Here is a 27,767-nt window from a genome sequence, read left to right on the forward strand (position 1 = left end):
AGGATCAAAACATATAAGCTTGTAAAAACACTTTGGAAATTTGAAAACATTAGAGAAGTTAACTATACTTCTCACAAAATCCTGTATGTTTTATGTGTATGTATATAAACATACATGAACATGTAGACACATGTGAAAGAAGAAACTGAGCTCAGAGAAAACAAAGTAGTTACAGAATGAATAAATAAAAAACATGAACCCAGAGCTTACCTCTCCCCAAGTTGGGAATGCCTTCTACTACAACAGGGGTTCTGAACCTTTTTTGTGCCATGGGCCCCTTGGGCAGTCTGATGAGGCCTATAAGCCCTTTCTCAGTATGTCTTAAAATGAATAAAATAAAATACAAAAAGAACTACAAAGGAAACCAATTATATTGAAACACAATTATCAAAATATTTTTAAAAAAGAGGTTCACAACCCCTAGATGAAGGGGTTTACTACAGCATTGTCTGAGTAGAAGACAAATTTTTTTTGGTTTAAATTTTAACCAGTTAAGAATGTCAAATTTTATATATGCTAAATGAATTGCATGTTAGCCAGGTAAAATGTCCATTAAAATAATTACTGCCTACAGGAATGGAAACTTTTTTTCCTCCCTCTTTTCATAATGATATTAAATCTTGCAATTTGGTATGGATTGTGCTGGCCTAAGTGGCAGTATATATGAGATATTTTTACCTTTTCAGCATTAGACCGAATGCACTTGACAAAATATGGTTCTGCTTGACCAAGTGTAGCCATCAATTTGTTCAGGGATACCTATAAAACAAAGAATATTTTCAGTATATTTTAGTTCAGATTAGTAAATGGTATATGATTCATTCAAAAGTACTTACTAGAATGATAATATTGAGCAAGTAATTAAAACTAGGGAGGAACAAATAAATAGGTTTCCTTTCTCAAAAATATTTACAAAGGATACTAGTCAACATTCATCTTAGAATTTCAAAAAATGATAAACGTTAAATAAATATCTTTCCAATTAAATCTAATTATTTTAGCCAACTCATAGTAAAATTAGTTTCATTGTTTACTTGATTATAATATTTAATTTGGGAATAATGATAGTTTGTTATATTCAAATAATGAAGATTTTCATAATAGTCTACAATAATCTTATATACTGGGAATAATAAAAAATTAGCTTTGAAATATAGCTTTTTTTCAGGGAAGGAGATTTTGTTGAATAACCTGGGAGGGAAAGAAATAATGGTATTTTTGTGAAATTGTTTGATTTCTTTGGGCCTGCCCTTCTTCCCTGGAATATCTCTTGTGCTAATCCCTGGCCTTAGCATTCTTGAACAATGGCTCCACTTAGGGCTGGGCTCATCTGCTGAAGGCAGCCTCAACTGACATCTTCCCTTTTGCTATTCATGTTTGTAGACTTCAATTCATTTCAAGAAGTATTTATCAAGTGCTAACTACACCAGGCACTATAAGAATGGTCAGGGAATAAAAAGAAAAAAGTAACCCAATTCTTGTCCTGAAGAAATTTACATTCTATTATACAAATGCATAGAATTATCTTGTATTCGCATCCATTGATTGTATTCTGATCTTTTATTTTTCTCTATATCCCTAGTTCCCATGCTTAACAAACATTTATTAAAATGAAATAGGGAATGAGCTAAAATGGCAGAATGAAGGCAGGGACTAACCTAAACTGTCTCCTAAACCCCTGCAAATAATTTTAAAATAACCACTAAATGAATTTTAGAGTATTAGCATCCATAGAAAGATGGAGTGCTACAATTTTCAGCCAAAGGCAACTTGGAAGGTTGGCATAAGGGGCCTATGGCATCAGATGGGTCTGAAGCAGAATCACAGTGCAGGCCATGCCAGCACAGCTTGGACCCCAGGAAATGAGAAGCAGCCAGTGGTGGCAACCTGAAGACCTCTCAGCCCACAGAGTCCAAGCATGACTTGGCAGGCAACTTTTGTGCACTAAGGAGTTAGGGAAGCTGCAGAAAACTAGAATCAGGCTTTGAGAGCTGCTGAGTCAACAGTGGTGGCAGCAGCCACTTTTAGAGATCTCAGCCCACAGTAGGGGATCTAGAACAGGTGGTCAAAGGGAGGTTTCAGAGGCCTTTTTGCTGGCACCACAATAGGACTTTGCTGCTTCACCCATACTCACATCTGGGTAGCAGTGCAGGCTCACAGTACAGATCCCTGTATGGATCTCTGAAAATATCTGACTTGGAACCCTGAAAACCTCTGAAACTTGGAACATTACATCATCCTCCCTGGAAAGAGAGCTCTACTTTAACAAAGAGTTAAAAGCCAAGTCATAGGCTGGAAAAATAAGCAAAGAACAGAAAAATATTCTGATGATAGAAAGCTATTCTGGTGACAAGGAAGATCAAAATGCATATCCAAAGCCTCCAAAAAAAATAAGAATTGATCTCAGGCTATGGATGAGCTCAAAAGGAATTTTGAAAATCAAGAGAGGTAGAGAAAAAATTAGAAAGAAAAATGAGTGATGAAACAGGAAATACAAAAAAAAAAAACTAATGAGAACATCAAGTGAAAAAGCAAAACTGGCCAAATGGGAAAGGAAGTACAAAAGCTCACCGATGAAAATACTAAAAATTAGAATTGAGCAAATGGAAGCTACTAATAACTTCGTGAAAAATCAAGATACAATAAAATAAAACCAAAAGAATGAAAAAACAGAAAACAATGTGAAGTATCTGTAGAAAAACAATTGATCTGGAAAATAGATCTAGAAGAGAAAATTTAAAAATTCTTGGTCTACCTGAAAGTCATGATCCAAAAAAAAAAGTCTAGACTTTTCCAAAAATTGTCAAGGAAATCTGTTCTGATATTCTAGAACCAGAAAGTAAAACAGAAATTGAAAGAATCCACCAATTACCTCCCTGAAAGATTACAAGATGAAAACCCTCAGGAATAAATATTACAGCCAAATTCTTGAACTCCCAAGTCAAGGAGAGAATACTGCAAGCATCCAGAAAGAAACAATTCAAGTATGGTGGAGCCACAGTCAGGATAACACAAAATTTAGCAGTTTCTACATTAAAGGACCAGAGGGCAATGAGTTGGGAATAAAATTGAATGGAAAAAGGGCAGTGGTTTGTTCTGCTTCTGGGAAACTGCAAAACTACACAATGATCCCAAGCCACCCATAGTCCCTCTTTTTTAGGAGCGATATTGCAATGATGCAGCTATAGAACAATGAAACTCAGAATATAACGCTGTCTGAAAAATAAAAAATAAGTACCATGCAAAAAGTTACATGCGAAACATAAAAAGGAAAGGTTCTTTCTGACCACTAAGCACAAATGCAGCTGTCACACATATGAAAGAGTGCATTGAAATAAGAGAATATATGGCACGACAGGACTAACATTTACAAATGTTTTCCTGATGCAGTTTCTTTCCCCCTACTACAGCACTGAATGAATCTAATTCTTTCCTTGTTACCCCCTCCTTTGTTAGCTTTTTCTAAAGGGAGACAAAGTTGCCCTTGGGATCAAAAAGGTGTGATCTTCCCCAATACAACTTCCCAGTTACTTAAAGGTCAAGGACAGTAATACCCAGTGGAGAAGTATCAGTGTGTCCTTCCCTATACCCTGTGCTTTATGACCAGAAATATTTCTATACTGAGAAGAGCCATATCCAGTGAAACTCAGGGCCACTATTTCCTATTTGTATCTTTTGCCTAGGTAAGCCCCCTTTTTTAGCTATTCAACTGTCTTGCAAGTGTGTCACTGCATCCTATAATCAAACCTGCCACCTCTGAAATATGAGAATTAAACATCATTTCAAAACAGAATTTTCATAAGTTTAAATGAAGCAAAAAGGTGAAGAGATACTTAGGAGTCAACTTATCTTTGACAGACCTTAAAAAGAAAAAAAAAAAAAATAGGAAAAAAGCACTGAAAGAAACTCCTCTATAATAGTAAATTTGATTTCTATTCCCATTCATTTTTCTGCTTTTCCAAATTAAGGTCAAACTGAGTTTATAATTTAAAATAAACAACATAGACATTACCTGAAACTGGGCACTTATGCTAGGAGGCTTCTTCTTCTTGTGCAGATGAAGGAGAGACTTAGTAATGCGATCCTGCAGAGTCAGGTTGGTCAGGTGCTTTAAAGACTTTACCTCTAGCAAGTGCTGGGAAAGGAAGAAAGGGAGGAAAAGAGGAAAGAAAAGGAAGTAGGGAAAGAGAAAATAGGGGGAAAAGAGAGAGGGGAAGGTAGGGAGTAAAGGAAGGAAAGAAAGTAAGATTGTTATAAAATTATTATTATAAATATTCTAAATCTTTATAGTCAGTTTTTTTCCTCTATTTAATTACTGAATTATTCTCTGTCCACAATGATAAATTAATTGAATTAAATAAGAAGTTTATATTATTCATTGTATTCCCAAGACTACTGTTAAGCAATAATGAAGCATAAACTATAAAGACATGATTTCTATTATTTAGTAGTTAGGATTTATTTGAGGAGACAAGATCACTCTAACACAAAACAACGAAGGAATACAAGACAGTACTTTGAAACTTTACATTTTATTTAATATTAGTAAACTGCAAACATTTTCACTAAAAGATTTTTAGTTGAGAGAAGTTAAAGATCTTTTGAGTCTAAAACTAAACCACATTTTTGCTAAAAAAAAAAAAAAAAAGTGCTGAAAATTTGGTAAATATAAAAAGTAGTTCCTAAAGTTAAAACTTTGTGGTCACCTAATTGCTTAGCTAATTCAAAATTCTCTGACAGCATAATTCACAAAATCTCAGAAATGTAAAGGGATAAAGGGGCTTGTTACTATCCTGGAATTATCTGTTGTCAATTTTGGTTCACTAAGATAATTGGAAAGGATCAACCAAATAGTACTGATTAAGAAATATTTTAAGATTCTGTAAAGGAAACAAGACAACCATAGAAGAAGTGTACTTCCATGTTTGAGTTCAAAGAATAATCAACAGGCCTAATTAGAGCAAACAGAACATTGTTAGTTATAGATATAATAAACTTACTTTGGAGTGAAAATGGCTTACTTATTATAAGGACGTGATATCAATGAAGAAGTTAAGCCAAGATGAATTATAAAGTAATTTTCCCTTTATGAAGTCAAAATTATCACTGGATTTATATCCATTCATGTTATAGAAAATAAAACGGGCTCAGAATGGAGAGCGATTTTGCTCAAGTTAAAAAGATAGTAAGCAGCAGAGCTAATGTTAAAATTCAGATTCTCTGACTTGAAATCCAGCGTTCTTTCCATTGAGAGTGCTGAACACAAATAAATGGTGAATGAATGGCAATATTTCATGAAAGAAAAAAATCATAAAGAAAGGATTAGTAAGACAGAGAAATGACAAACAACTGTTTACTTTTGTATTTAATTTTAAAAAAGCGACATTAATGATCTTGTTTACAAATTGAAAAGTTATTTTCAAAGGTAAGAATCACCTGCTCATATATGATATTTTAATTCCTTTAATATTGTTCCCATCTTCCATCAATCAAGCATTTATTACTTACTTACTATTTAATAGGCATAGTGCTTGTGGGGAAGTGAGAAGGAGAACAATTAGACCACTCTGTATCAAATCATTTTAGCAACACTGAAAAATTAGAAGTCCTCCACCTGTCCCTGAGATCCTGGAGTAATACAACACTTAGTATCCCAAGAAAGCAGCAGCTTTCTAGGCACCAATCCACATTTTCCTTTTAGAAGTGTTGGTGGAGCCTAACCTTAATATCAAGTCTGAAGTCAGGAAGAAAGTTGGAAGAATAATCAAATGAAAAAAAATTGCCACAATAAAATACCATTATGACGGCAGGGACTTGCAAGACACAAACACAGAAGAAAAGAATGACTTCAAAGTATTTATAAGCATTATCTCAGATAAAAACACAGCTCAGAAACAAATTCAATTAGCAACCAAAAGCTTAAAAAAAAAAATTTTTTTTAAACAAACAGAATGAGAATGCTTAATGAAACTTTAAGGGAAAATCTAATGGCTATTTCTTTAGATGTGTGCCATTTAACATTTAGTTTTAGTTAATATTTTGATTAAAGATAGTGACATGTTTAATCAAATCTGAAAGAATTAAAAGGATCTCAATGGGTTAGAATTTTATGAATGAATTTAAGATGATAATGAGAGATGATATGATAATGATAATGATAGTGATAACGATAAGATAAGATAAGATAAGATAAGATAAGATAAGATAAGATAAGATAAGATAAGATAAGATAATGAAAGATGATAAGATAGGTTAATGAAGAAAAACAATTTACACTTAGATTTTAAAAATCAAATTTATAAATAAGTTTAGTGTGATATGGCAGCCAACAAAATTAATGTGATATTTGGGACATTAAGAGAAGAGTTAGTGGCCATAAGTAGAGAAATTATAGTTCTTTGTACTTTTGTTGGACTCTCAGACTACATCATGTTTATACTTAAGGAAGTCAACCTTTTTTAGGGAGGAAGGAAAGGAGAAAGAGGAGAGGAAAAAATGTAAGATGGAGACAGGAAAATGACTGTCAAAAAAAGTCAATGGTGTAACAAGGCAAGGACAAAAGGGAACACAAAATAAGGCTGAATTGAGAAAAATTTGATGTTCAGAACAAACTGACATAACATACATGACATAGACATAACATCATGGTTACGACAACCATGCTGTACTCTGCCCTGATCAAACCACATCTCTTAAGATCATGTTTAGTTCTGAAATTCACAATTTAGGAAAACCACTTAAATAAGGACAGCTTGGACAGAAATGAGACTAGAAACCATGTCATTCAAGAATTGTTTGACTGAAGAAGCCTCAGAATAGATTTGAAGGTTATCTCTCAGTACTGAAAAATTTAACAAAGGGGAGATAAACTTGTTTTGCTTAAACCTATAGGAAGGAACCAAGAGAAATAGATAGAAAGCTATAGAAAGGCAGCTTTTATTTATGACAACGCAAAGAAATACTTCATAATACTTAATACTTCATAATAATCCAAAACTGGAAGAGGCTGTCTGAAGGAGGAAGTAGGCAATCTCCTCAATTGAAGTCTTCAAATAAAAGATACGGTCACTTGAGTGAATATTCTATAGAGGCTATTTTTGAGCTAAAAATGAGATAAGCTTTGGAAACCCTTTTGAATGCTGATTTTGTGTGACACTGACTGAATAAAAAGAAAAAATACACACATACACACACACACACGAACAATTCAGCCTGTAGTGGATAAAAGAGCCTGCTTTGGAGCCAGGAAGATTTGCATTCAAGGCTGGGATTGGACATATACAGGTTATGTGAACTAGAGTAAGTCACTTGGCTTCTGGGTGTTCTCTGCATCTCTTAAAGATAATAAGTGTATAAATCCGGTAAACCAAAGAGTGTAGGAAGAACAACCACTATGACACAAAAGGAAAGAAATGGACCTGGAGGGTTTGTCGTGAGAAAGAAACAGTTCTGCTGACCATTCAGATCCGGCTGCCAAAGTGACCAAGAGACTCATCTAAGTCCTCACAACAGATATCTTCATTTCTGTATATACAAAGAATTTTCCCCCCTAATTTTCAATAACAACAATAAAAAAAAATAATGTTCTAATACCTACTTGAAAAGAAACAGCAAAATTGATGTATTACTTACCTTTGGAAGAGCAGGTTTAGGTTTAAAGTTCTTATTTCTCCTGAAGAAAAAAATAGAAATAAGAAACTTATTGTTGGGAGTAGATTTGAAGGGTTCTACATAATTTTTTTTTTTTTTCAAATTTTCTCTGTGGCATTTGTAGAACTTTGTTTTCCTATTCTGGCTTAAAAATGATCAAAACCTCACATACGGACCTGGAAAACATTCCTTTCTACTTAGGGAAAGGCTCCCATTTTGTCCCATGAATTTTCTTGATCTAATTAGAAACAGTTCCTCATTAGAACCTGGGATGTTCTGATGCTTCAAACTGGAAACTCTTCTCATACTTTTACATTCTTTGGTTACCTGTTCATTCTCTTAATGCTATGCTTGATTTAACTAATTAGAGCTTTTCTTAATTATAAGAAATGAGTAGGTATCATACTTCTCATTCCTGTAAACAGCTCTACCTAAAGTGAGAGACCAAAGAACATTTAGCGTTAGGGTTTAGAACTTGTACAAATCAGATTGTTACTGAAGACTAAAAACACAACTTGTATCCTTCTGAGGCAACTGAAATCTAGGAAACATATAAGCTATTCATTTGACTTAACACAGAATTTCAGAGATCAGAGAATTCTCTGAAATCAAACCAATGCTTTATTATTCCTTCTCTCACTGCTGGAGCAGCCTAAGTTTGTCTTTATGATAAGGCTTTGAGGATAGACGGCTATTTACATCATACATAGATTTCTCTGGGAGGAAGCTGAGGTCAGATTCTGGTCCATGTACCTTAAGACATGCAGGAAGTAGAATTCTTTCTTAGCTGAGTATCTGACAAAGACCCAATCCCTCCAGGAATATCTATTACACTTGGTCAGTTTGACTTTAACCTTCTACGTTTCTCTGTGAGATAACAAAAGAATAAACTGGTTCAACTGTAACTTAATAGCTTCTTGAGCTCATACTGAACAAACAATTTTTGAACTCTTTGACTTTAAATTATTTTTATGGTGATACAAACTCGTTAAATTGATTTTCATCCTTTTCATGGTTCAACAGAGAACAGGAATATACATCACTTAAATACTAACATGAGAATGCCATGCGCCCTCTCCAGAAGCTTGCTGTTAGTTGAATTAATAAATATTCCATCTTTATCCAGTAAGGAGCTAGAACTTGACAATCTGCTCTGTCTGATGCCAGTTCTGCCACTCCAGTCAATGCCAAATGTATCACTGAAAATATAAGAGAGATTATTTTGTACTTAAAAAAAAAACCCATAAGGAAATAATAAGAACAAGAGCTAGATTTTATACATATAATATTTTAATGTTTACAAAGTTCATTAAAACCAGGATATCTCCTACTCTACATCTTCTATTCTTGATTGAGAAAAGTAAAATTCTGAACAATTAAAAAATTCAAATACACATTACGCTAGTAGAACAAAGCTTCAACACAAAGATGATAAGAGATAACTATCGAGCATTGCATTTGAGTGCTGTGGGTGAAACAAAAATGAAGGAAAATAAATGTTTGCTTTGAAAGGATTTCCAGTTAACCACCAGTGACTAAACATTTATTCTTTTAAGTAATTTTTGGTCACATCCCTTAACCATTCCCTGCATTGCCTATCAAGTGAAAAGACTTAAGGCTGAAAGCTGAATTACGAAGCCATTCATTGCAACAGTTAGGAAGGGGTGATAAAAGCTTGATTAAGGTGGTAACGGTAATGATTAAGGTAAAATGGAGAGAAGATGGATATGAGAACCTTTGTGGAAGTAGAAATAGCAATCAGTATTTGGCCACTCATCAGAATTATGAAGTAAGGTAAAATGAGAAGTCATAGATAACACTGATTCAATAAACTTTGGAGAGTAGGGGAAAAAAAAAAAGGAAAAGTTGATGGAGAACAAAGTTTGTCGGTGAAAGTTTCTAACAGTAATCATTTTCAGACATCCCTATTCACACTGTGGCATAAGGGAGGAAGTACTGGATTGGAATCAAGTTTTAGCTATCTAGTTACTTGGTCCCGCCTTCCAATATTGTGTGATTTTGGACAAACCACTTCACCTGTTGGCTTCAATTTTCTTGTGTAAAATAAAGGGGTAAAACTAAATGATTTCAAACATTCTATGTAGTTTTAAATATAATTACTGAATAATTTTACTCCTAAGTATTAGGGATAGTAGGACTTTTATTAAAAATAAAAAGAACAGAGTGAAATATAAGCAAAAAAATTATATAATTCTAAGGGAAAACAAAATTGTATTGAGTACCATGAGCTAGGATTTTTCTTTTCTTCATCTGTTAAAGCTGAATAATAATTTGGATGTTTTTAATTCCACATAGATACCATTTATTATATTAACTCAATATAGCAATGAAAGAGAACTTTCTACATTATTAGTAAACCTTAACAACTAAATTTTAATAACAGCGATGATCACTATTTATAATGCTTAAGACTTTAGTTGTTAAGATATTTAATGTTTAAAAGTGCTTATATATAAACTTATTGGGAGATCATCTAAAATGCAAAGGTTTATTGCTCTTCAAGCAGCTCAAACATTCAAAAACTGTTCATCTGAAAGCTGAATGGGTTTACTTCTAAAATTCTGAAAAGTGATTATGTTGACTTCTCAGCCCTTGCCTCAAGGGAATTATTTAAATAATTCTGAGGTTAAGTTTTGGTTTTCCAGATGTATTTTCCAGATGCAAAGAAAAATGTTCAGGGTAGCTTGTTTAAATCAAGCCACATTATTATAGACCAAATTTTCTATTTAAAAAATTCCAAAAGGTTACCCTTGGCCTTCAAATTTTACAAAGATTAAAAAAACAAAATAACAAATGACAGGGAATCAAATAAACATCTATATAATGCCAACTAGGTGCTCGGGGCTTTAAGCATAGTATGTAAAATTTTTATGTGCAAATATTTCTTTATGATGTCATGTAATGAAGATTTGAAAATATATAGCACACTCATTTTATAAAGTTCAGAATGCTTTGGTACTTAGAACCTGACAATTCCTTTTCTTGAGAATAATCTATTAGTTTTAGTTATTCCCATTTCACTTAGGAAAGCTATGACAAAATGTAAGATTTGTGAAAAAGAAAACACAAAAACTTAAGTACTTTTTTGGGGCAGAATTATAACTATTTAAATATTAAATTGTCTCTATTTGCTATTGCTAGCCAATCCTATCTAACTCTCCATCACTCCATTTGATATATTCTTGGCAAAAATAATGGAGTAGTTTGCCATTTCCTTCTCCAGCTCATTTTACTGAGAAGGAAACTGAAGCAAACAGTTTCACACACAGATACTTAAATGTCTGAAGCTGGATTTGAACTCAGGAAAATTAATGTTCCTGATTTCAGGTCAGACATTTTGTCCACAGTTCCACCCCACTACACCTGGATCATTTCTGTGTTTTCTAAAAGTAACAAAAAATCCTTACCGTTGGCTTTTCTCATTAAAAGTGTTCACGCCTTGAAGATCAGAAAGAGGTGTTCTGGGGCTTTTCCTAGTTATACCTAGCATGTCAAAATAGAAATGTTCAAAATGTTATTCATGTGAAAAAAAAAAATCTCAAATGCATAAAATAATTCTGTTAACCAATAAATGAAGTCAAATAAATGAAAACTTTCTGTCATGCAAGCCAGAAATACAAAAATAGTGACCTAAAGATTAATGTCCATTTTGGGATACTAAGTAGGCTAATGAGGAAATCTAAAAAGCAAATAATTTCATCTATTCTGTGTCTTAATGGCACTGGGTCAAACAGAATACTTTTCTTCCAGGCATAAAAGTCTAGTTTTTATTTTCAAAAATCTAGTCAAAAAATTTCCTTGGCAATATTTTGTCAACAAAATGAAAATGATCAACTTATTCACTTTTATATGTGGAAGGGAATTGTGAGATGAAAAGTAGGAACTAATTCTCTTAACCTAGTTCACAGTTCTTTCTGTCATACCATGTTACCTTTATGTTTTTTTTCACTTTTTAGTTTAAGGGCTTACCATGATTTTAAAAGGTTATATCCTCCTTCTAGTCATGGGACACAGAAGTAATGATTTTACAAAAAAGCCAGATGCCAATTTTTATAGCATTTAAAAAATCTGTATAAAACTGATATAAAATTTAAAAACCTTTTCATTATTTTACTTTTCATCCTTTTTTTCATTTCCTTCCAGTGTTCAAAAGGATATTAGTAACTAATAAACAGTTTTAATATTATGAATCTTGTTTAGCAAAGAACACTATTTTGATTAGTCATGTTAAGAGTTGCTATATGTTTACATGGATTATTAATTTTCGAAGAATGTAATATAATAAAGATAGTTGATAAACATAAATGCCTACTATCATATGCAAGGCATGTGCTAAGCACTTGGGATACAAAAAGAGAAAGATAGTCCCTGCCTTCAAGGAATTTACAATCTAATGAGAGAAACAATAAATATCAACATATGAACAATTCCCCAAGTTATATACAAAATAAACAGGGGAAAAAAACTCATAAAGTAAAGATACTAGAATTAAGAGGAATTGGAAAGAACTTCCTATGGAAGATGGGAATTGATTTAGGTACTTAAAGGAAGCTAGGGAAGACAATAAGCAGAAAAAAAGGAGGGAGAACATTCCAGGCAGGAGGGACATTCAGAAAAAATATCTGGAGCAGAGGAGTACCTAGTTTGTGTAATTATCTGGAGGCTGGTGTCAGGTTTCTGAAGAAAGAGTTGTGGGGAATAGGGAGTAAGAAGGGTGAAAAAGTAGAAGGGCCCTGAAATACCAAGTAGAGCACAGACTATGGGAGTGTGAGGGGAGGGAGAGACCTGAGGCAGACAGACCCCCCTAGCAGGCTATTCTTACAGTATCTAGAGTGTGAGGTGAAGGCCTAGACCGGACTAGGGGCAATGTCAAAGGAGACAAAGTGGCATGGCAAAGAGATGTTACTAAAGTGAAACAGGCAGTCCTTGGTAACAGCTTGGACGCTGGATTTCTGACAACTACAGATTAGTTTCAGGTAATGCTAATAATAGTATATACAGAGAGAGTGATCCTATGGGAAACTGAAAATCCAGAAATGTAGTGCTGGAGATGAAAATGTAGAAATGGGAGTTGCCCATTCCTTCCAGATTATAGTTGAAGCCCAAAAAATAGACTACAGCTCTAAGAGACAGAATACATAGAGAAAAGAGTAGAAAGTTGAGCACTGAGTTTAAAAAGTTTGAGGACCCCTGGTGTAGGGTGACAACTGCCTGATCTTGCCAGGCTTCACACACACCAACCTTTTACCCAACAAAGAGCTCAGATTTTAAACTCTGTAATTTAAAATTACTATCATTGCAGTTGATAGCTGAGGCCAGTGAACAGCAGCTCCTCCACCATTACCTAGCTTTCTCTCATCCCCTCAAATGCCTCAGAGGTCCTCAAACTTTATAAATAGGGGGCCAGTTCACTGCCCCTCAGACTGTTGGAGGGCCGGACTATAGTAAAAACAAAAACTTTGTTTTGTGGGTCTTTAAATAAAGAAACTTCAAAGCCCTGGGTGAGGGGGATAATTGTCCTCAGCTGCCGCATCTGGTCCGCGGGTGGTAGTTTGAGGACCCCTGACTTACACCATTGAGGAGGACAGAAAGATGCGTTCTCTTCTATGTAAAATCTTTCCTGATCCCCATAGTTGTTAGTACTCTCTGCCTCTTGTTTATATAAAGCTTGCATCTGCTTACCTGTATTTGTCATATATCACCACCGGTAACAGGCAACCATCAGAACATCACTACCTAGTCTTCCAAGTTTCTTGTATAATATTTTGTACTCTTCAGAAATGTTTTCTAAGTTTCTTTTGGCAGTAGCTCAGTGAATCATTAGAATCACAAAATTTTACTTAGAAATGATCTGAGTTGTATCCTAGTTCACCCCAGATCTGAAAAGGAATTCTCTCTACACCATGCCTAACACGCCATCACCCTGCCTTCAGCCTGAAGACTTTTAATAATAGGGGAAGGCACTCTCTTGAGGCAAACCACCCCAGTGTTGGATAGCTATGTTAACAAGTTTTTCCAGACATCAAATTTAACTTTTTATCTCTGCTCTGATTTTTGCTTTATGGAAACAAAGAATATAAGCTTAATCCCTTTTTTACAAAGATTTTTTTAGATCATGGAAGAATCTTTGGTAAAGAAAGGATATGAGGGTAGTCAGCTTTTCTAGAGACAAGAATGTGATGTAGTTTGACTTAAGTAGTATGTGTGGTCTCAGGCACAGGTTACTGAATGTTTTTCTTCTTCCCATGTGCACCATGTACACATGATTCATATTCTCATTCATATTTTCTTCCCCCTCTTCCCTCTGTCTCTTTCCTTTCTGTATTCTAACCCTCTCCCCCTCTCCCTTCCCCAATTTTTGTGGGCTGGGGTGGATAGAAGGATTAAGTACAGGAGTAATCAGAAGTCTGTTTATTTCCCTATTCACTCCCCCTCCATTTTCTCTGCTGGGACTTGATGAATATATTTTTCTCAGGTTAAGGCAGGTCCTGCTGGGCTAAACTGGAAAGTGTAGATTATGATCCACTAAAACAATTGTGAGCTTTATTTCCTTATATCTTTTTATATATTATGTAAATATAATGTTATATATTATATAAATATAATACTATAAAATATATATATTTTTTATATAATGGTCATTTTTAGATAGTCTGGAATGTGCTATTGAGCAAAGAATTATTTAGGGTTCATGTGCTGAATTCTCATTACATTATTTTTCTCTTTTCCTTCTCTGAATTATTTTTTGAGCAAAACTGTACTGTTAGTACATTTTGTGGCATTCAGCTTTGCAAGTTTGCTAAGATTTAGAGCAAAAGATAGCAAAAGTTTGCATTTTAACAGATAGAGTAGAATCAATAGCTGATGAAAATTGAAGGAGAGGTTACATTCTTTCATCAGATACAACAACATGACTCTTCATACTACTGAAGTGAGATTCCTCAGTCACAATATTATGGCTCTAAAGAGGAAAGCACTTCAGATCGTACAGTTAGACTTCCTTATTTTTCAAATGAGGAAATCAAGGCTTAGGGAGATTAAGTGACTTTCTGAAGGCCATACAAGTGGTATGCACCTGAGACAACATTTGATTTGACTTTGGGACCAATGCTCAGTCTTCTCTGAGCAAGGAACAGCTTTGGCTGACTGTCTGGGTGATTTGAAATTATTTCACTTAACATCTTAGTCTTCTCATTAGCACCTCTTCCAGTGCCATCTCTTATTAATTTGGGTTTTTGTTGTTTGGTAAAACAGAATGGGTTTAATGAAGAGTAAAAAGCCTTAAGAAAATGGCAACTGGAAAGTACCCAAGTGAAGGAGACAACTTAAGAGATTCAGTTAGTTATATCCTTTCAATAGAACTTTTGTCCCACTTTACTCAACTAAAATACCCTGAGTTTGCTAATTTACAATACTGGTAGTAACAAGTTAACACAGTCTATTAGTTGCAGAATAATCAAGAGTTTAAAAAAAATAGCCTGTATGTGGTTATTTCTTTATAAGTAAATTTTCTTTCTGTATGGCAGGATATTATTGCTCAAGGTTGGGAGTCAAACAGTAGTTCACAGAATAGAGTTTCCTTGGGTATAACACATATTTAATCCCACACAAGTACTACATTACTATAGCTAAAGAAAGCAGAAAGAAAAAAAAAATAAAAGAAAGCAAAAAGGACCTCATACAAAACAGCTAAGTACCAAAAGATAGCAAAGTCTGTTAAAAAAAAAAAAAAAGTTTCCTTAAAATAATTTTAAAATTTACAAAAGTAAAGAAGGAATAAAAATTGATCTGAGCACTAAGGGATACACTGGGGGCAATGTAGAGATAAGACAACTAAGGTATGCTAGAACTGATAAAGCAAGGCCTTAGAATCTATAATGGGTAAGGGAAAATTTCTGTCCACTCATTGAGTCATATTCCATCAGTTTAGACTGCTGTCTAAATGAAGGATAGTTTCTCATGATAAGAGGTACTATCTCAGTTTTTGCATCTGATATTCCATACTATCAATTTGGTCCACTGGGGCCAGATTTACCACCAGTACTCTGTTTAGACCCCACAAGATTCTTTAGTGAGCACTGATATTTTTTAGACAGAGCTGATTCTAATCCAGCTCAGCTTGTAAAAATGGCTAACCCTTACCACTTTGACCTGGAGTAGTAGTATGGGTTTGTCTATTCTTTTTTCATGTCCTTTCTTCTTAGAAGTCTGACCTGCTTGTTGGGGAAGATCTAAGAAAAGTTAAGTACCACTTTGCATCCAAGTCATTTTCATTAGGTTCTTTACTGATTATTTTTGAAGTGGGTCCATAGAACTAAAAACTTTAAATAAATACTGGTGTATTTATTTGAAATAGTATGAAGATATTAGCTGTCCCAGCTGCAAATCTCAAGATGCATTGTAAATTTTAGCTCATGGAGTCAAATGAAGAATGACCACTGCTCCCTTATTTCTCAATGTGGTTACCTGCATCTTTTTCACAACCCTCTTAGAAAAAACTGTCCATTTAGTGAGTCATGATCCTTCAAGAACTCCCCAATCTTTTTCTTGTAGAAACCAAAGCAATCATTAAAGAGAGAGGAAGATAATCAATAAGGGATCACTAGCCTATCTTCATTCTCTCTACATACTACCCCAACACTCGTTTTAGATAAGAGTTAGGTGATGTTAGTCTACTCAGACCCTGAGACATCAAAACTACAAGGAGAATCCAGCAGGTAAATCATCATATATAAAACTATTGGACTCTCCCTCTGCAATGAGACCAGCTGGAAAGAAATTTCAGGCTTTTGCTTGCAGTTCATTTCAGGAAATATCAAAACTGATTCAGGGCAGCCACAGTCTCATCTTTCTGCTGACTCGAACCCTAACCTTTCTCACCTCTAAGAACCAAGGTCTTTAAAAAAAAAAAAATCAACTTTTTTTCCCTCAAATCCTTCTCAAATCTTCCTTAATCCCTCCTCCTTCAGATTCAGTTCTTTTCTTTCTTCCTTCAACTCCAGTACTTTTTTTAAAAAACTAACATAGCAGGGTAGTAACTGGAATTTAGATTTCTTAATAAAGAGTAAAATCTGAATCTCACAAGATAACAGAATGAGATTTGATTCAGGATCTTTTGTTTGGTCCAAATGAATACCTTTATTTAAATAATTTTGATTTCTTTGAGAATAGATGTTTTCATATAGAGAAGAAAAGACAACAAAAAATACTTATGCAGAAGAAAATTTTCTTCAGTATCTAAATCTATTACATGAGCTTTTCCTTAGTCCCCAATTAAGCCATCCCTACTGCCTTTAACCAAATCTCCCATCCTGTACCCTCCCCCTCAGAGCATCTCCAGCTCTGAAAGCCAATGAGGTCCCGAACTATCCAGTTTTAACATCCACTTTCTGTCTCTTGTATGAACTACTTCAAGCAATATCTTAACCTACTATGAAGATGACTTCCTTTATTAAATAAATTACTGCCTGATTGCCAGGTTCTAAAGGGAGGGCTTTGAACAGTTTAATCACCTGCTTCCCTCTGGTTGCTGATTCATTGCTCACTGAATACCATACTCTTAACTTCTCATAATTTCTCTATTCCAGTGATTCTGAACTGCATGCTACCATGTATGGAACAGCTAGGTGATGTGGTAGATAGAGTGGAGTCAGGAAGACTCAATCTTAAATGGGGTCACAAGAGTCAGCCATGACTGAAAACAACTGAATAACGAACAAAGCTGCCATGTATATAAACTCCATTTACCATCCCTTTAGTCTAGCGCTTAGCTTTTTTGGTTGCATGTTTGAAATTCTATCAAATCCATGGTGCAAAGATAGAACTGTTCATCTCTGTTGCTTCTACACCCCACCAAAGAGAAAATTCTTCAAAACAGAGAGTAGAATAAACATTAATAAGAGGCAGCTAAAGTCAAATACAAGAAAAAAGACAATGAAAGATCTAATTTTAAATAATCTCATCTCTTTAGGTCTAGATAGCATACATTTCAGGATGGGGCCAGTCAGTAGTGAGTGATGGACAGGTAAAGTGACTTGTCCAGAGTCACATAGCTGGTAAGTCTCTGAAGCACGAAATGAACCCAGCTCTTCTGAACTCTAAATCCACTAAATATACTATGTAAGTTGTGCTGACTCATTATCTCTATGAAAAAGAATGAAGTTATTTTGTCATGATTTGTTTTAAGTCAGTTCATTTCATGTCCTAAGTGATGAGTTCTTTCTTTTTTTTCTTTTTTTTTTTTTGCAGTATTTTCAAACCACTTGCTTAATTATACACTCTAAAATTTTCAAGAAAATGACAGTAAGCTTACTTAGAAAGTCTAATATCCAGAATCCAATTTTTTCTTTTTCCCTCACATACCCAGATTAAATATAATATTTGCCCATTGATCTTTTGACAGATCTACCACTATCCATTATTTTCAAGGTTCCTGATTGGCCCAAGAAACAAAACTGAGACTTTTTTTCAATACTCCAGAATATATGTTAACTAGACCTGAAGAAGAGAAGATCTAGAGTTAACACATGCTAAAAAAACACACATGGAAGGTATAAAATTAACTATTTTTATTTTCCAAACACTTGAATTCCTGATTATGCTTATTCATACAAAAAACAGATTACACATTTCTAGGTTTTAGAAACATAGCTTTCCCCCACTTCCTTTTCAAAATTTCCAAATATATGGAATTGAATGATGTCAGTAATTTGATTCAATGTCACAAATTTTTTTTTAAAGCATTTAAAAGGCATGACCAAGCAATACTTTAATAGTATGCAATGTACATATCAGTTTGAAAATTGCTCTATGCTGCTGGTTTTAATTTTAAATATATTTCAAACTACAAAATTATAATCAATCTGGGATTATTTGTTTAGAAGACAAAAGAAATTATATAAAATAGCAGAAAAGCTTCACATAAGTGTTATCATTTTGGAATCCTCTGTGTATGAAGCTGGGGTGTATATATACACACATATGATACACACAGATGCACATATGCTCCCTTTCTTTCTTTCTTTTTTTCTTTCTTTCCCTAGTTTAGTACTGAACATGTTCCTTCCAGGTAGGTTCTACTACTGTCTATATAATGAGATCTAGTTGGGATCCTGAGTCTCTATGTCATAAAGCAGATTATTAGCTGATAATCTAATTCTAATGAACTCTTATCTAAGTTGAAAAAAAAAATAAAGAAGTGGAGCCTTTATATTTAAAATGAAGTTACATGGGATGTTAAAATTTGATCCATGAACATAAATGGAAAAATTCAGTATGAAAAATAGCAAATGTGAATGTCTAAAAACTACTGATACAGTTTAATAGAAATGCTGCTAATATTGAGAAATTATTTGCTGGATTATTTAAATAAAAATAAAATACTTACCTTGACAATTAAATAATGAAAAAATAAAACTTGTGATAATCATTTAAAAATATGTCATAAAGAACAATAATTGGCACATTTATAAAAGAATTTCACATAATTTATTAGACTTCAACTACTGTAATAATACATTGTCAAGATGCTTACCTTGATATTGATTTGTACAGAATAAAATAAACAGAAAGTAAGTTTCTGAAGAGACTCACTATCTTTTTCAACTGCTTGGATACTGATACTGTAAAATTCTTTCATGTGAGGTGTACATTTTCAACATAGTACTTAAAACAATGAATTTCATAATTAGGAAATTAATGCTCTTATTATTTTAAAAAATATTCAGAAAATTAGGGAGATGATAGCATAATTTTTCCACCATGTAAAAAATACAGAGATACTGGGAACACAGTTAATTCTTTATATCAGGCAATGACTGGTACACACCTTTAATTTTCAGGGTAGAAGAAATTTGGTAATGAAAGATAATAGACAAGAATCTAATTTTCAGTCAAAATGATTTATCAAGTAAAAAAGAAAGCAACTGAAATGGACACCAGGGGCATTTCTCCACATCCATTTTACAAATAAAAGAGCATCTGATGTTTAACTGAGAGAACTAAAGTAATTCTGACATTTTTCCTTGAAAGAAAACATTGTGGCTGGCATGCAATTAATTTCAGTAGGATTCAAATTAGTTTTCACCCTATTATTTTTAGGCCAATCAAATTGTGATTCTATTTGTCAGAATTGCAACACTGCTATTCTGAAAAAGGCTAATTTGGTTACTTAGTAGTAGTAAAATAGCTCAGGTAAAATAATATGAAGAATTTTCATTTCTTATTTTTAATAAAAATAAGAACAACCCAGCAGTATAAAAAATATTACTGATTTGACACATTGGTATTCTACTTGGAAACTAATCTGGAAACAGCCATTCAAGGATTAACATGAAGTATAATGAATAAGAAAAAGATTACAGTCTAATAGGGGAATATCAAATATAAAAAAACAGAGTCAAAAAATCTGTTCCATATCCACGCTGGCAATTCCTCAAGAAAGACCTGAAATCATCTCACATTAGTGTTTTGAAATTGTTGAGGGGAGGGGAGCTGCCTATCTGTAGAAACTTCTGCCCTATGCTTGTGCAGAATGCTCCTGGTTTTCATTTCTTGATGTTTGCATGCTGTTAGAGAAGAAACTGGAATTGGGAGCCTTACTGTACTTCTCCTCCTTGCATCTCTGAAGAATCTCTAAGCTCCTCTGATGAACTGGGTGATGGAGAAAGCTAAAACTATCCACACTTTTCAAAACTGCACATGGTACTGCATCATCATTCCCTTAGGAAGCAAAAGAAAAAAAATGGAAAGAAGAAAGAAACATTACACAAGCCCACACCAAGAAAGAGTTAAGTCCAATGCTGCCAACCATTTGAGGAGCTTACAGATAGGCCACTTGTTGGAGAAATTATGTGAATAAATAATAGTTTTTCCATTTGCAGAAATTACACAAATGTGTTCATAGGAATCAGAAGTCCTTTTTGATTACCTTATTGGGACAGGCATTGTCTTCCCATTAAGTGATGATATAATTAATAAAAATATAACTCCAAAGTAAAATTTGTATTATTACATATCATTCTGTTATAAAAAACAAATGAAAAATATCCCCTGCTTTTATTAACCATTTGATGTGAATGTGCACATGGTTGGCAGCACTGTAAGAAATGTTTGCTAGATCCCAAAGAGAAATATGATCTAATTTACCAAAAGTTAAATGGCTTGGCCATAAATTCCCATGGTTAATATACATTTATGATAAATCACACAGTAAATGAAGTGCAATTGCCCTGGGACAGTAAAGAAACACAGAAAAGAAAGCAAAAGATGTATAATAGCTATATTTGATATGTGTGTATATATGTATAAATACACACAAATATATATATATATATGTGTGTGTATAGAAATATGTGCATTTATCTACACACACAGACACACACACATGTACACACACACACACACACACACAGGGATAGTCTAAACTAGTAATTTATACTATTTCTATCAAAAGTTGGATAGAAAATAAAGTGAGATAGGAATATTGGCTGGAGAAAAAGTGCTATTAATGCCCATTAAGGATTGGATTACAGTTTGATTCACCAAACCTCAATTTGAACCATTCAAGAAGCATGTTATTCAAGCCAATAAAAAAGAATATAACAACAAGAGGAGATTTTATTTAGTCAATATAATTCAACAAACATGTATTATGTGCCTACTACTTGCCAGGCACACAAATATTAATAAGAACTTAATTTTGAGATGTGGGTAGAGGTAAGGAAATTATCATGGGGTGCTTCTAAGAGAACACCTTTTGGAACTGGGCATAATAAAAGGTTACAAAGGAGACTTGTCTTTTTAACAACCAAATTCCAAAATCTTAACAATGAATATAAATACAACAAAAGGCCAATTTTAAGAACACTATATGCTGCAGTTTCTTCAGGTACTTAATGCAAGCACTAATAGGAAATGAAGAAAATACAAAGAATTCATCATTGGAAGTATGATCAATAAATTAAGCTAACATAATTAAGTTAAACACTTAATAATGACCTCTAGAAATTTAAAGAAGCTGGTTTTCCAAGCATATCAGAATGATTCTTTTATTATTTTTACACTCCCAGAGATGCAGCATCAGTATTCTGGTTAAGGAAGAACACGCTCTATAAAAGGAAGAACTAGGAAGTCAAATAACATGATCACATTGATGGCAGAATACACTTAGAAATGGACAAACACAACAATTTAAGGCAGCTTTGAAGAAAATTTTTTAAAAAGAGCTTTTATACAGAGAAATAGTAGCTTCATCCCATTAAATACTATTTCTTCTTATTCCATTTGAGAAAACAGTAACAAATGTTGAAAATTACATTTAAAGGTTTCATTTGTCAGGGTATTCGCTATACCAGATTGCTAATGATACATTAAAAAATTCCTGGACTAAGGTGGAACACAATACAAGGTATCTGATTCCCTCAAGAAAAACATGGCATTGATTTGATGGTGAGAGAGTTAGACAACACATTATCAGGGAAAGAAATTGATAGACAACAAATGGATTCTAATTCAATGATATACTGTCTGCAATCAAGCAGAATGTCACCAATACCTGTCACTTGTGCTCTTTCAGTTGTTCTAAATAACTGAAATTGTCTGTTGTCATGAAAATTTGTTTAGCTTTGATAAACAGTTGGCATATTACATATATCAGGTTGCTTTTGTGCAAATATTTTTAAAAAATAAGATTTTAGAGGGGCAAGTAGATGGTACAGTAGATAGAGCACCAGCCCTGAAATCAGGAGGACCTGAGTTCAAATATGACCTCAGACATTTAACATCTCCTAGCTGTGTAAATCTGGGCAAGTCACTTAACCCTGATTGCCTCAGCAAAAGAAAAAAAACAGTTAAAATATATATAAACACACATATATATGTAAACTCTATATTTAAAAAAATGCACCAGAATTTTACTAATACTTATTTACTTTTAAGATCCCAAATAAAGAGATTAATTTATTGTATTATCTGCTTTCATTATTTTCTATACTCTGATAAACTATAGTAGTGTCATTTATATTATTTAGTAATTTAATTTAGCAAATGTTTTACATTAAAAAAAAAAACTTAATATCCTTAATATTTACAATGTTATTTTTATTTATTTATGGAATGATAACCCCTTCAATTTTATTTGCTCCAATTCTGTAAGTAAAATTTAGGGCTTTAGTATGGTTGTGAGGGTCACTAAATAGTAAAAAGCACTAACATATTTGGCTAAAGAACACATTCTACTTAAGAGATAAATTAAGTACAGAGACAATTAAGTACAGGGAACTCCTGGGTGAGGAAACTTCTACTACCCAAAAAATTCCCACCTATTCCAAAACTCATTGTCTTAATAGTCAACATCTTGATGTAAGTGACCTTGAGACCACACAATAACTAAGTATCTGGCTACCATGCCATAAGATATCTCTGAATAACTGTGTCTATTTTTTCTTTACCCGATTCATTCTTTTACCAAAGTCACAGAACAACATTTTATCACTCTACTCTCATTCAAGCAAGCTGAATCACTGATTCAATAAGAACTTAAATTCAGCCAAATAGTTCAGTTACTAAATTGGCCAAAAGATTCTCCACTCTAGATGTTGGCTATTTTTTCTCCCTAGAAATGATTTGATTAGGCTTAGACCAATCTTACTCCTGTCAATGGAAGCCAGAGTTCAGTCATCTCTTTTTGGTATCATGCATATTGGATACTTTACTATGATAAAGAATTTCTTTTTTAAAATACTAGTGAAGTGAAACTTTTCATATATAGCAATTCCAAACTAATGAATGAATTGTTACCCAAAAGTTTATCTGTAAGCTAGTTATTCTGAAAGTTACAAGAGGCTTTCCCACAGAAACACATTTTTTAAAATAGTGGTTTAGTTCTTTTTTAAAAAAATCTTCAATGTAGCTAAATTGATCTATTAATGGTTTAAGTGGTAATCAGAATCATTGAACTTGTTAGATTTGGAAGGAGCTTTAGAATCATCTAATTCAATTCTTTCTTTGTGCATGTGAAGAAAGTGAGAACCAAGGGGAGTTGAGTGACTTGTGTGGTAGAACGAGTACTGGAATCCAAGTCAGCTGACTTAAGCTATTGGAAACAGGAAGTCTTACAAATCAGAAGAGAGTAAGAGAATAGCTTTTCCCCAAGCCAGTATTTAAGGCCAGCTTCGGACAACACAGTGCAATGGATTAAGTTAACCTTTGAGAAACTTTCATTTCCCTTTCCTTATTCAGATCTCTGAGGACTCTTCTCAAGGTCCTTCAATACTGGTGCAGATCTTCATCCAAGTCTTTGCAACCCTCTTGCTAAACAGTGTTTTAATCCTATTCTTCAAATAAAATCTTTTATTTTTTCAGTATAAGATGTTTAAAATGTCATCCCAACTATTTTATATCAATGTGAACGACAATTAATACTCAACTCTCAAAGTGAAACTATTTTTAAAAGGGAACTTCAAACCAAATATAATTCTGAATAGTAGAATTTTGCACAATGTAACAAAATGAAAGGGAAAAATTCATGAATCACTGGGAGATTTTTTTTTTTTTTTCTGGGAGGGGAGGGAGCATGCAAAGGCAATAGAAGAGCTTTTAAGAAGATAAAGAAAAATTAGAATCTTTTAAATTCTTAATCTAATTCTGAACATAAATAGCTAAATAGGATGTGGTATCTAAGAGCTAGGCATTTCAAGTTTTTCTTTCCAAAAAAAAATTTCATTTTATATCTAGTAGGCATTTAAATGTTAAACTGAATTAAAGATTTGAATATTAAAGAAAAACTATAATAGGCATTAGAAAACAGAGCTAGAGGGATCTCAGAAACACTTAGTCCAATCCACTTCTTTTAAAGACGGAAAAACAAGTTGAGTGCAAGACTTGTCAAGATCCCACAGTAAGAAGATGACAATCCAGGTTGCCTGAATTCAAAGTCAATTGAGTGTTCTCTTTAACTCTATCACAATATTACACTGGAGTGTTCTGAGACAATTTGGCTTGAGACAATAAGCCTGATTAGGCTTAACTGAAAGTGACTCTGTTATCTTTTAGGAACTGCTTTATTCACATCAGCATATTAGCCACATCTAGTAAAGACATGCCAGACACAGGGTGCAGATAAACTACTATTTTCATTTTATTACCACTTCAGGACAGCATAAGAATAGCAAAATATTTCTGACTAACTGCAACAGAGAATTTTTAGACATTTTGGAAAAATAATCCAACTATTCATTCAACATGGAATTATTTCTATTTCTCATCATAATAAAATATTTAAATTTTTTATTTTTCTTATGCTATTTCATTTTTGCAATTAAATCTTATATTGATTCATGATTAAAGGTTAGGTTAAATTCTTTTATCACAAATAAAAAAAAATTTCATTTTTGTTTTTAACTAAAATCAGTTTTTACTCAGTTGCTCATGACTCCTGGGGTTATTATAATTTTAGGTTAATATTTAACACACTGGAACATCCAAACATTGTTCTATAAAAATGAAGCAAAGCAGAATTCTAACATAAATTACTTACCAATTTTCTTTTGAACATATCTCTTTCCAGCCTCCCTGAATGCAACTAGGGCTCTAAAAAAAGCTCGAAGAACTGCCCAGCGAAAAACAGCCACTGGATCAATTCCTATCATTCCACAAATAAAGGCATTTTTGCTACTTCGTAGAAGAGCTACAATATCTGGACGCATGTGATCTGTATTTTTCTCTCGGAAATCCTGATGAAAGAAAAAGAATTAATGTAATATTTTGAAACACATTAAAGCCTTTCTGAGAGATCAACTAATCTATCAATCAAGTAAAAGGCATTGATAAAACACCTCATGTGAGCCAGGCACTCTGTTAGGTTCTGGGGAAATAAGAACAAATTAAAACAATCCCTACATTATCAGCGAAGACAACAGAGACATACAAAAATTCAAAGTTAGTAAACAGAAGTTTGGAAGGGGGGGGGGGGGGGGGGGAGAGAACCCCTAGCAATTAGGAAGTTCCAAATATGCTTCAATATACATTCTAAGTCCATCATTTCTCTACCCAGAAATGGAAAGCATATTGTATCAGGAGTCCTTTGGATTTGTAGTTAACCATTGTGTTGATCAGTTCCTGAGTCTTTGAAAGTTGATTGTCCTGACAATATTGTTTTTATTATATAAAATTATCTCCTGGTTCCCCTCATTTTACTACGCATTACTTTACAAAAGGCTTTCCGATTTTTCTGATACCATCTTCTACATCATTTATTACAGGACAAAAGTACTCCATTATATTTAGTCTATTCCTAGTTCAGCCATTCTTCAATTGAAAGATATACCATCAGTTTCCAATTCTTAAGTTATCAAAAAAAAAAGTTGCCATAAATATTTTTGTACGTAAAGGTCCTTTACATCTTTCATTTATCTTTCTGAGAAACAATCCTAGTAACAATATCATGGAGTTACCAAATATATACAATTTAATAGCTCTTTGGGCATAACTGCAACTTGATTTCCAGAATGGTTCAAACATCTACCAACAACACATTAAAGAACTTGTTTTCCCACATTTCCTCCAGTATTTTTTTCATTTTCTTGTTTTTTTTTTTAAATCAACTTTGCCAATCTAATAAAGATATAGAAGAAAGAAGGGTATACAACTTTTTCGATGAGTCTGGTTTATAAAAAATAAAAATATGGTTGTAAACTAAAGGGGGATGGTAAGGTCTCTTATTGCTCAGTAGTTTATAATCATGTCAAATTCTTCATGACCCCATGTGGGATTTTCTTGACAAAGATAGTAGAGTGGCTTGCCTTACCTTCTCCAATTCATTTTACAGATGAGGAAAATGGGGCAAACATGGTTAAATGATTTGACTGAGTCACATAGCTAGTAAATGTCTAAGGTCTACCTGTCGTGATAGTCTAGTGAAAGGTTTTTGTTTGTTTTGAAAAAAAAGTAATGTTTTTGTTTAATTTTATTATTTTAAATTTACACCAAAAAAAAAAGAACATTTCCATATCTATATGTATCTATCCATCTATATATATATACATATATATATGTATATATATACACAAACACATGCAGCTGGATATATATACAACAAAAATAAGACAAAAAAAGGTGTTTACATATGATCTTGTGAGTCTCCATTTGATATTGCGTTAAAATAAGTATTATATTTTATACATTAGCTTCAAAACTGTCCAGTGTATGATTTGGTCTGAACTTCTGTTATATTCTATTTTTTATTTTAAAAAATATTTTAATGACACTCTTTTTGGAAAAGCAATTCTTCTCTCCCTCCTAACTGTATCTCTCAATTAAAAAACCAAAGACAAAGGAAAAAACACTCATAGTAACTTTGGCCAAGCAAAATGAATCCATGCAGTGGCCATGGCCAAAAATATAAGTCTCTTTCTGATACCTAAGTCTATCACCTTTCTATTAGGAAGTAATATGCTCTCTGTCACAGGTTTTTTGGAAACGTGGCAAAGTTCTTAAGTTATTTTTTCTTAAGAATGTTGCTATCATTGAATGAATTGCTCTGGAATTGCTAACTTTACTCTCCAAGAGATCATATGACCCAGGACCCGGCAATCATCTCTTACATTGCTTCATTTGAAATAATCATATTCCATTAAATTCATATATGATAAATGGTTCAGTCTTTCCCCAGCTGAGAGAGACCCTCCCTTGGATTCATGTTTTTTTGCTTTTCTTTCTTATTTTCTTCTCCTTAATCTCCCCTTAAAGATTAGGAAGTTTATTATGCTGATACCTATTCCTTCCCAAGCATTACCCACCATATTGAACCAAGTTTCCTCACTCTTAATTTTTATGTGTAGCTTGGTATATTTCTACAATAAATTCTGTGTGTACATAAGTGTTTGCATGGCCAACCTTCCTTCATCCAGTTTAAAAGTGAAGTTCATCAGATGTCTACTCCCCTTACTCCTTACTCCAAATTTGCATATTATTATTTGGACACTTCAGTTATCAGTTACCAGAAATTAACAAGTTCCATTCCCTTATTCCTCATATTTCTACTATTGAATTTTTTTTTTTAATCTTTCCATAGTTTTTCTCTCTTAAAACTTTCAGAA

General features: G+C 33.3%; 1 protein-coding gene across 12 annotated transcripts in view; it reads right to left on the minus strand.

The window, feature by feature from the left end:
• Positions 1 to 27,767, minus strand: part of MYO9A (myosin IXA) — a 301,754-nt gene that overhangs the window by 73,027 nt on the left and 200,960 nt on the right. For 11 of the 12 annotated variants that reach the window (XM_031956316.1, XM_031956313.1, XM_031956314.1 and 8 more), the window contains 7 exons: positions 25,208 to 25,403; positions 20,272 to 20,391; positions 11,079 to 11,154; positions 8,706 to 8,849; positions 7,633 to 7,672; positions 4,013 to 4,135; positions 679 to 759 (listed from right to left, as the gene is read on the minus strand). In XM_031956316.1, the coding sequence (XP_031812176.1) occupies positions 679 to 759; positions 4,013 to 4,135; positions 7,633 to 7,672; positions 8,706 to 8,849; positions 11,079 to 11,154; positions 20,272 to 20,391; positions 25,208 to 25,403 (780 nt within the window). The remainder of the gene's footprint in view (positions 1 to 678; positions 760 to 4,012; positions 4,136 to 7,632; positions 7,673 to 8,705; positions 8,850 to 11,078; positions 11,155 to 20,271; positions 20,392 to 25,207; positions 25,404 to 27,767) is intronic. The other variant, XM_031956318.1, reaches the window with a different exon arrangement.

This window comes from Sarcophilus harrisii, chromosome 2, assembly GCF_902635505.1.
Source record: "Sarcophilus harrisii chromosome 2, mSarHar1.11, whole genome shotgun sequence".
In the NCBI taxonomy this organism is placed as follows: domain Eukaryota; kingdom Metazoa; phylum Chordata; class Mammalia; order Dasyuromorphia; family Dasyuridae; genus Sarcophilus; species Sarcophilus harrisii.